This window comes from Nicotiana sylvestris, chromosome 2 (assembly GCF_000393655.2).
Source record: "Nicotiana sylvestris chromosome 2, ASM39365v2, whole genome shotgun sequence".
NCBI classification, from domain to species: Eukaryota; Viridiplantae; Streptophyta; class Magnoliopsida; order Solanales; family Solanaceae; genus Nicotiana; species Nicotiana sylvestris.
Genome location: NC_091058.1, coordinates 213,637,773 through 213,649,402, shown reverse-complemented (window position 1 = coordinate 213,649,402; position 11,630 = coordinate 213,637,773). Strand labels below are relative to the sequence as shown.

The 11,630-nt window shown below is 34.2% G+C and overlaps 1 protein-coding gene across 1 annotated transcript; it reads right to left on the bottom strand.

The window, feature by feature from the left end:
* Positions 1 to 6,672: 6,672 nt before the first annotated feature.
* Positions 6,673 to 8,930, bottom strand: LOC104214864 (organ-specific protein P4-like). Its single transcript, XM_009764590.2, has 2 exons — positions 8,827 to 8,930; positions 6,673 to 7,344 (listed from the first exon to the last, which is right to left on the bottom strand). Exons 1-2 carry the CDS (start codon positions 8,875 to 8,877, stop codon positions 6,832 to 6,834), a joined length of 564 nt encoding a protein of 187 aa, XP_009762892.1. The 5' UTR covers positions 8,878 to 8,930; the 3' UTR covers positions 6,673 to 6,831.
* Positions 8,931 to 11,630: the final 2,700 nt, after the last annotated feature.

The following is an 11,630-nucleotide window of genomic DNA, read 5'->3' as shown; positions in this document are numbered from 1 at the left end:
GTGATTTAGCCATGAATATTGTTGTTTAACGTTGACTTAACCTCGACTATAATTCACTAATATATGATTGTTTCTTCAATTTTGTGATTAATTACTTAATTGTCTGGCCAGCAGTTAGGTTCTATTTACTATCTATGCTATGCTTGGGAAAGCCATATTTAGATTAGAGAAGAATTGAAGAGATCATGATCTTAACCTTTGGGGGGAGGATTTTTGGTTGGGATAAGAATATACCTAGTCACCGTGTTTAATTAAACATCGTAATCTTAATACGTTCTTAATAGATTGATTTCATAGGAATATAGGCATTAATCTATTTTGAATAGGCGAGTAGTACTTCGGGAGAAGACTATGAGAGCAATTATCGATTAATTAGCAACCATGAGTGAATTGTATGAGAGGAAGAGTTAACTAGAACACAATAGAATTGGTGAATCGATCACAACCTTGGAATAGTTGTTTCTATTGAATACATAACAACCATTCTACTGCTTGATAATTTAGTTATTACTTAGAATTGTAGTTTAGCATAATTAAACTCTTGAACTCGAATTTAGCTTGACGGAATAACAATATTGGTGTGTTAGTGAGTAGTTGATATAAGTCTCTGTGGGTTCGACACTCGACTTATCATTTTATTATTTGTACGACCACGTATACTTACGTGTGCATTTGAGAGCAACATCTACTTACAATGATTGACATGCAGTAAATATAAACAAATGGAAGGAGGCCCAATTTGCTTCTTTGACACAAATATTATTGACGACCAAATCTTTCATCCATTTCTGTTTGATATGGTTTGTTATAAATAAATTATTCAAGTAGGCTCCATTTGCTCATAAACAATGCTGATGCGTATTCACGTTTTAGTGTCTGCAAATATCTGGCGATCAGTATTTGCGATATTGTTTTTTTTGTATCTAAGATAGTGGTGAAATATCGAAAATATTTGTTCAACTAATGCTAGATCATTTCTAAGATAGCCATATTTGTTCAACAAAATCTTAATTTTCTTGATTATTTACATCTAGTGAGGTAAAAATATGTATTTTGATAAAAAAAATTATAACTTTTAATTGTCTAAAAGTTAAAGCGTTGTACTATTGATTGTACCTTATAGTAACTTTATTTAACATTATTGTGGAGGTTACAAAAAATCTTCACAAAAAAATCGCCATAAAAAAATTCCTTTCTGGTGTGGAAGATCAGACTAAGCTGCAACCACAGAGCATACTCAGACAGAACCTTGACTCAGTTACCAAGATAAATCTTTTCTGATGTGGAAGATCAGACTATGCTGCAACCACAGAGCATACTTAGACAGTACCTTGGCTCTGATACCAATTGTTGCGGAAGCCAAATGTATATAGTGTGAATAAGTCACAACTACTATACCAAAAATTATGACAGCCACCAAATAATAAATAAGACAATAAAACAACAATAAAGGGAACACCAGAATTTACGAGGTTCGGCTAATTTTGCCTACTCCTCGGACACAACCAATATTTTATTTCACTCCAAAAATACAAGTGAAATAATACTAAAGAGAGAAGATACAAATGCCTTAAACAGATGAGAAGGCAAATGAGAGGTGTATTTAAATCCTAAACATTAAGCCTTCTTTTATAGGGGAAAAGTTTCCCACCAACTCCTTAACCCACCGATGTGGGATGGAAATTTGACATAATTCAACAAATCTCCACCTTGGCAAAATTCCACATCTTCAATTTTCTCTCGGTAACAAATTTTGGTTGTGTCTTCATCTTCAATCTTCAGTGTTCAACAATGTTGATCAAATCCAAACAATGTTGAAACTTGACCGCAGTCACCACCTTTGTCAGCATATCAGCAGGATTCTCCGTAGTATGAATTTTCTTCATCGTGACTCCACCTTCTTCTATGATTTCTCGTACAAAATGATACCGAACATCAATGTGCTTCGTCCTTGCATGATAAACTTGGTTCTTCGCTAATTGAATAGCACTTTGACTATCACAAAAAATTGTGATACCTTTTTGTTCAACACCAAGCTCCTTTAGCAATCCTTGAAGCCAAATTGCCTCCTTCACAGCCTCTGTAATAGCCATGTACTCTGCCTCTGTTGTAGACAAAGCAACTGTTGACTGCAAAGTAGACTTCCAACTAACTGGTGCCTTTGCAAAAGTAAACACATAACCAGTAGTTGATCTTCGTTTGTCCAGATCACCCGCAAAATCTGAGTCACAATATCCAACTACAGACTGATTGTCTTCCTGCTCAAAAACTAACCCGACATCTACAGTATTATGAATATACCGTAGAATCCACTTCACAGCTTGCCAATGCTCCTTCCCTGGATTGTGCATATATCTGCTAATAACTCCAACAGCTTGTGAAATGTCAGGCCTTGTGCAAACCATTGCATACATCAAGCTACCAACAGCATTTGCGTATGGTACCTTTGACATATACTTTCGTTCAACTTCATCCATTGGCGACATAGTAGTACTTAGCTTAAAATGGGAAGCAAGTGGAGTACTAACTGGCTTAGTCTTGTCATCTATGCCAAAACGTTGAAGTACTCTCTTCAAATATTCCTTTTGAGATAAACAGAGTTTCTTTGAACGTCTATCTCTAATTATCTCCATGCCAAGAATTTTCTTTGCCTCACCCAAATCCTTCATCTCGAACTCCTTCTTCAGTTGAATCTTCAACTTATCAATTTCTTCCAAATTCTTGGAAGCTATCAACATATCATCAACATATAGGAGAAGATATACAAAGGAACCATCTTTAAGCTTGTGCAAATACACACAATGATCGTATTTGCTTCTCTTGTACCCTTGCCGCAACATAAACTCGTCAAATCGCTTGTACCATTGTCTAGAAGATTGTTTCAATCCGTACAACGATTTTTCAAGTTTGCACACCATATTTTCTTTTCCAGCAACTTTGAATCCTTCTGGCTGAGTCATGTAGATTTCCTCCTCCAAGTTTCCATGTAAAAACGCAGTTTTTACATCCATCTGAACTAGTTCCAAATCCAATTGTGCTACCAAAGCCAACATAATTCTAATGGAGGAATGTTTTACAACTGGAGAAAACACTTCATTGTAATCAATTCCCTCCTTTTGAGCATATCCTTTGGCCACCAATCTTGCTTTGTAGCGAACATCTACTTGGTTAGGAAATCCTTCCTTCTTTGCAAATACCCATTTGCACCCAATTGCTTTCTTTCCCTTCGGGAGATTGGCCAATCTCCATGTATGATTCTGATGAAGGGACTGTATTTCATCATTCATGGCAATCCTCCACTTATCTTCTTCTGAACTTTGGACAGCGTCTTTATAAGTAGTAGGAACATCATCAGCTACAATTGAGGTTGCACAAGCAACCGTCTCTATGAGACGAACAGGTTTCGTTATTGTTCTTTTTGGCCTGCTGGTTGCTATTGATTCAAGTTGTTGTTGAGGTTCCTGAGTTGGAATCTCCTCTACTGGCTCTCCTTCCAGAGGGTAATCTTCATTTGTTTCCTCATCTGCTTCTTGTGTAGGAAAAATAAATTTTCCCTCAAACTCCACCTGCTTAGAAGCACCTTTATTTTGTTTGGTGTCTTTTGTTACCTTATTTACCATAGCAGATTCATCAAAGGTAACATCTCTGCTGAATATTACTTTCTTTGTCATAGGACACCATAAGCGATATCCTTTGACTCCAGAAGTAATTCCCATAAAAATAGCCTTCTTTGCCCTTGGATCCAATTTTGACTCCGTCACATGATAATATGCAGTTGAGCCAAACACGTGCAAAGAGTTATAATCTACAGCAGGTTTTCCGTACCATTTTTCAAATGGTGTCTTGCCATCAATAGCAGCAGATGGTAGACGATTAATGAGGTGGCATGCATATGTAATTGCCTCAGCCCAAAATTCTTTGCCCAAGCCAGCATTGGACAACATACACCGTACCTTCTCCAGCAAGGTCCGGTTCATACGTTCTGCCACTCCATTCTGTTGTGGTGTATGTCTAACAGTGAAGTGTCGGACGATGCCATCATTTTCACAGACCTTATTGAAATGATCATTTTTGTATTCACCTCCATTGTCTGTGCGAATACACTTGATTCTCCTGCCTGTCTGATTCTCCACCATCGTCTTCCATTTGAGAAAAATTCCCAACACTTCATCTTTGCTCTTCATTGTATACACCCATACTCTTCGGGAAAAATCATCAACAAAGGTTACAAAATAGTGCTTCCCACCCAATGAAGGTGTTTTGGAAGGACCCCAAACATCAGAGTGTACATAATCCAAAATGCCTTTAGTATTATGGATCGTTGTACCAAATTTAACCCTTGTCTGTTTCCCTTTAACACAATGCTCACAAAACTCCAAGTTGCAAGCCTTGACTCCTTTTAACAATCCTTGATCTGATAGAGTTTTCAAGGATTTTCCTCCAGCATGTCCCAAGCGCATGTGCCATAGCTTGGTTGCTTCTGCCTCTTTGTCGTCACTGGATGTTACTGTCGCTGTCCCAATAACTGTACTGCCACAATAGCGGTACATATTATTATTCTTCCGATTAGCCTTCATTACCACTAGTGCACCGGAACATACTCTCATCACTCCATTTTCTGCAATGATTTTAAACCCTTTTGATTCCAGGGCTCCCACAGAGATGAGATTCTTCTTCAAATCCGGTACATATCGAACATCTGTTAATGTTCTGATCATTCCATCATGGTTCCTTAATCGTATTGAACCAATGCCATATGAGGTAAGAGGGCTGTTATCCGCTGTGTGGACGACTCCATATTCTCCTTCTTGAAATTCCACGAACCAGTCCCTGTTGGGACACATATGATAGCTACAAGCCGAGTCCATCAACCATATGTCTGATGATGTTGATGACTCTGTTGTAACTAATGAGAAGTCTGAATCATCACAATCAGCTACATTTGAATCCATAATGGCCTTTCCATTGTTATGTTTGGCCTTATTCTTCAACTTCGGACAGTCTTTCTTCCAGTGCCCTTTTTCTCGACAAAAGGCACATTCATCTTTGCTGGGTCTGGATCTTGACTTGGATCTTCCCTTCTTTGTCCTCGTTTGACTTTGAGGACGACCCCTCACAAATAGTGCTTCTCCTTCTCCGCCCTTCTGTTTTTCTCGCTTTCTTTGTTCATAGCTGTACAAAGCCGAACAAACTTCTCTAAGAGAAACTTCGTCATTTCCATGGAGTAGAGTAGTTTCAAGGTGCTCGTACTCATCAGGAAGTGACGCCAACAACATCAAGGCCAAGTCACCATCATCATAAGTTGTATCCATATTTTGCAAATCTGTGACCAACTTATTGAAACTGGTGATATGTTCATTCATCGTGGTACCAAGAACATAGGTGAAGTGAAACAGTCTCTTCTTCATGTACAATTTATTTTGACTATTTTTCTTCAAAAATTTATCCTCCAGTGCTTTCCATAATTTACTTGCAGAAGTTTCCTTTGTGTATGGATATTTCTGCTCTCTAGCAAGGTAGGATCGAATGGTACCGCAAGCAACACGGTTGATAATTCTCCAATCTTCTTCTCCAATAACATCTGGTTTCTTTTCTTCAATGGCCAGATCTAGCCCTTGTTGAAAAAGGACATCTAGAACCTCGCCTTGCCACATCCCAAAATGTCCGGACCCGTCAAAAATTTCTACCGCAAATTTCGCATTTGACACAATTCTTGTCATAAGCGAAGATGCCAATGATGACGTATTGTTGACACTTGATGTAGATTCTTCTTGTTTATTGTCTCCCATATTTGACACAAATATTATTTAATAGCTGACGACACAAATCAAGATTATTTCCTTTCTGATGTAGAAGATCAGACTAAGCTGCAACTACAGAGCATACTCAGACAGAACCTTGACTCAGTTACCAAGATAAATCTTTTCTGATGTGGAAGATCAGACTATGCTGCAACCACAGAGCATACTTAGACAGTACCTTGGCTCTGATACCAATTGTTGCGGAAGCCAAATGTATATAGTGTGAATAAGTCACAACTACTATACCAAAAATTATGACAGCCACCAAATAATAAATAAGACAATAAAACAACAATAAAGGGAACACCAGAATTTACGAGGTTCGGCTAATTTTGCCTACTCCTCGGACACAACCAATATTTTATTTCACTCCAAAAATACAAGTGAAATAATACTAAAGAGAGAAGATACAAATGCCTTAAACAGATGAGAAGGCAAATGAGAGGTGTATTTAAATCCTAAACATTAAGCCTTCTTTTATAGGGGAAAAGTTTCCCACCAACTCCTTAACCCACCGATGTGGGATGGAAATTTGACATAATTCAACACCCATTATAAACCGCCACAATTTAGCAATTTTTTTGTAGTTGTTGATTGATGCATTTCCTTATCTATTTCTCTCCTTGAAAAATCCTTAAGATATTTCTTGGTTATTCTGCGCACTCTATAACATAGAAAAATAAATAAATAAATTATTCATTTACTATTAGCCTTGTGAAACCAGCATTCTGTAATTATTTAATCCTCATTGATATTCGTAATACTAAAGTTAAGTGATTTTTTAAGAAAAAAAGTGGCGTTCATGTAATAAAGCAAAAGTTAAGTGACCACTCGTGAAATTAATCCCACAAAATATCAGAAACAAATCAACTAAAAGGAAGTCGAGCATATTGGTCATTGCTTCGAACACATAATAAATTTATCAAGTATGATTACAAATCTTTATTTCATAAATCACTTAACATCAGGAGGCATACAGAAGGTAAATTCACAAAAGCGAAAAGACACACAATACTTATTATATGCTATATCAATCATGATACACAGAAACATTTGGCCTAGGCTCAAACTCTTCGGCAAACGACTTTTCTTGTTTGAGACCAGCATCATCAAGATAAGTAGTTATACTAGGCCTTGGCTCAAACTCTTCGGCAAAAGACTTTTCTTGTTTGAGACCAGCGTCATCATGATAACTAGTTAAACTAGGCCTTGGCTCAAACTCTTCGGCAAAAGACTTTTCTTGTTTGAGACCAGTGTCATCATGATAACTAGTTGTACTAGGCCTTGGCTCGAACTCTTTCGAGAATTTTGATTTCTCAGCTTCTTTCAGCTTGGCGTCATCGTGGTAGACGGATACATTAGGCCTTGGTTCAAAGGCTTCACCTCCAACAGAAGATGATGTGTAACAATCCGTTTTCTCTTTTGAGAGAGAAACTGAATGCCGAGGCATAAGATGTTTGATTGCTTCAGGCATTGGCTCATTTTTCATCACATCTCTCCAATATTCTCCGGGGTCTTTTCTTGCATCACTGTTGCTTGTGTACTACCCAAGAAAGGGAGACCATAAAAAGATCACTATTGGATATATGCTATATGAACTTCTTTACGATCGAGTACATCATCTATATACACAGAAATGTGCAATTATTTGGTACATGGGGGTGGGGATTTGGTTATATGATTTAATATATGAGTTCAGTTTAACCAAATAATTTTGCCTAAAGTCTTGTATATGTATCAAGAAATTGACTATATTCAGAACACATTTATTGACACTTGAGAACGCCCTAAATCAAGAGCTCACAAAATTCTAATATTAGATCTACCTTTGTAGGTACTGTGCATGTAAATATTGGGTTATTATCACTTCTACCCCGTGGCAGAAACTATTTATATTTGGTAGCCAAAAAAGTGTATAAAATTTGTATAACTTTTGTATATAATATATAGAATGTATCTATATACAAAAAATATACAGATGTTAGATATTTTTTCGTTGGCTATACAGTGTCATTTTTCCGTAAATATTTAGTGTGGGCACATGGAGTTCTACGTAAAATTCTAGTGCATTTTGAAGAGTACTTTGCAGAAAATATCTATTCCTATTTTTACACGTCTGATAAGAAGTCCCGCTCCGACCGCTCGACGAGTCATCTACTTAAAAGGACCCTTCCCGCGAGCGATACACCAAGACAAATGAATGATCCGTTTAAATAAGTTAAGCTCCTCACTAGATAGATGGTTTAAACGGCAAGGAATGTGCGAAAAGCAAATGTTAGTTATGCTCAAGAAGCAAGCAATCTTTTTAGACAATCGAAAATATATACTATTCCATCCGTTTTAATTTTACATGAATCTATCTCCTCTCGATTTAGCATGAACCCATTTCTATTAATGAAACTCTTTTAATTTTAGAATTTTAATATAATATTTGATAAAAAGCTCTTAAAACCATACAAATGATTTGACATATTTAAGGATCACATGTTTCAATAATGTTATAGCCACACAAACATTTTGGTATATTTAAAATCATAAATTTCAATAGTTTACATCTTTTTAGAAAATCTCTATGCCCAATCAAATAGGTTCACATAAATTAAAAGAGATAGAGTATACGTTATACATATAATTGAATTGATAAAATCTAAAATAAAAAGACGTTGTAATTCGAAAGACAAGCCAGTTGAGAAAGAAGTGCATGATAGTGTATCAAGAGAGTAACTAATACTCCCATCGTTCCATAATATGTGATTTTATAGTCTTTGGCACACCTCTTAAGAAAATACGAATTTCTAAACAAAAAAATATTCATTAAATTATTCTTAATTAAATTACTTTGACACATTGGGATATGTAATAAGGGTAAATATTAGAAAAATAAAATTTTCTTCTTGATTATGCAAAATGATCACTACTTATTTTGGACCAAAATAAAAAGGCTAAAAAGTCATTTATTATAGACCGGAAGGAGTAATAAATAACCAAAAAGGAGGCGTAGAATTAATTATCTGTGAAAACTTACCAGGGCAAGGGAAACGAGCAGGATAAGAGGAAAAAGCGATTTCATTGTCATTTCAATAGGAGTATTAAGCTATATATTGATCTTTGCTATATGCATGAGCTTTATATAGACAGGTTAGGCTATTATAAAACCATATTGTAGGCAACAAGTTCTTGTCAAGTTTCAACATGATTCACGCACTTCTGTAGGACCAAAAGATTTTGCAATATCCAATATGATACAAGACTATATCTTATCAATAAAAATATATATCTACGTACAATGATAGACATGCAGTAAATATAAACAAATGGAAGAAGCCCCAATTTGCTTCTGGACACAAATATTATTGGCGACCAAATCTTTCATCCATTTTTGTTCGATATGATTTGTTATTATAAATAAATCATTTATGTAGGCTCCATTTGCACATAAATAGTAGTGTTGGGTATTCACGTTTTAGTGTCTGCAACTATCTGGCGATCAATATTTGCAATAGGCCAAATACATGTAAAACCCGTTTAATTTGGCCTATTTTTCATTTTAGTACTTTATCTTAATCTTGTTCCATTTTGACCTTTCAATTTTATTTTATATCTTTCATTTTGACCCTCCAATTATATTTTTTATGTTCCACTTTAACACAAAAGTTGAAATCGGTGCAAAAATTATAGCACGTGTGCATACACAAATCTGAGGTATAATAAATATCCAATTAAATGTTGCCACTTGGTTTTTTCATTCATATCAAACGGGTTAATACTAAAATATCCGAACCCGACCGTATTTTTTCATCTATTGTTGCCCCATCTTCATTCTCAAAGTTCTAAAGCTTTTATCTGCCGATTTCATACCTGATCATCTAGAAATTTTCAAACTTTTACAATTTTATTGTTCGTTTATTTATTCTGATTTTTTTGTGGGTTTATTTCATCTAAGCTTGAAGTTTGAAGTGAATCTATATCTCAAAGAAAATTATTTTTTTTATAATGGAATGAATATTTGTTCTTGTTTTTTGGTATCTAAGATAGTGGTGAAATTATCGAAAATATTTGTTCAACTGATGCTAGATAATTTCTAAGATAGCCATATGAGTTCTGTTTTTATTTTAAGTCTTCAAATTTTGCAGTCTAAATATTTTCCTTCAAATAAAAGAAAAAGAGAGATGATTTAAATAAAATAAATTTGCTATATATTGAAAACAATTATGTTGCAATTTAGGCACATGAATAGAATATGCCTATCTCGGAAAATCCCATAAACGTTTAAGATATTCTAAAGAGATCAAAATATTAAGGGGTCGTTTGGTAGAGTATATAAGAATAATGCTGAATATAGTGTATTAGTAGTGCTGGTATATATATTAGTTATGCTTGCATTAGTTATGCTAGCATTACTAATGCTGACATATTTCTTATCCATTGTTTGGTTTGATGTATTTAAACATTGCATAATTTCTAAATTAATTGTTTGTTTAAAAAAAACCTCATAACCAGTCCATCAATTTATCTTTTTAAAAGAAACATATGTTGAGGAATTTTTTTATATGAAAAAAGCTTTAAAAAATTATTTGGTTTGTCTACATATATTGTAGTATATAACTTAATATTTATTTATAAAAAAGAAAATATGCTACGTATTTATTTATTTACTAGGGATATAATTTCATTTCTCACTTTCTTGAATTATTTCAAACTTGATTTAATATAGTAGCATATTTTAATTAATCATAAATTTTGAAGGACAATTTTGTCTTGAACCAAACTAATGCATGCATTAAAACCTTTTTGCATTGTTAATACCATGGAGTATTGTCTGACTTTCTTGGAGATCAAATACATTATAAGGAGGTCCGCATCATTCTATATTCGAAAAATATGCTGCTTAAGTCTTCAAATCAGGGAGAACAATTTAGAAAGGAGAATCGAGAGACCAAATAAAATTATACTCACAATTGATTAATAAAATTATTTTTCTTGTTTTAATAAAAAAAAAAAAACAGGATGACTTATGACGCCCAATAATCAAGTAACAGTTCACCTGCTCTTCAGCTTCATTTTCAAGCCTCAAACAATAACCTTTCCCATTTTGAATGGGCAAGAAACTCTTGGTAACTCAAACAATCGACACAAAGTTTGGAAATTATTTTTAAAATGCAAAAAGTACCCACTAATTATTTATAAATATCCTTATGACGCGGGAAATTTTTTTAACTCTTAAGTTAAAAAAATACAATAAGTTTCTTTCACTAAACTGTCTCCTGCCAGGATAACAGGATTAAATCTATAATTTAACATTTACAATTTCACCATAGGCAGTCGAGAAGAGTTTCTATATATCATTTAAAATTCTTCCTTTCTGATATATTTTTCCTTCTCCCGCTATTTACAGACATATTTCTATCCGATCAGCTAGGTAACACAGTAACTATTTAACCTAAAATTTGAATATTAGGATAAAATAATAAAATTTATGCACGTGCAATTGATTCGATAAATAGCTAAATAATTAAGTAAATATGAAATAGAATGATAAATTGATAATAAAGAGAGAGATAGAAAGAGAAATATTTACTATTTGGTAGTCGATGGAAGCTTGATTGCCTACAACTTGGATATAGAGGAATGATCAATTGCCAAAAGTGAGAATAATTTGCCAAGAACAATAAGATTTCTTATGTTGATTGAGACTTAGATGATCTTAGATGTGTTAGAAAATAATTATAATAACTCAAATAGAAATTTTCAAATTGATGTTTAAATTCATTCTTTTAATATTATGTTAATGGTGGGTATTTATTATACTAATAAATTGAATATAATTGG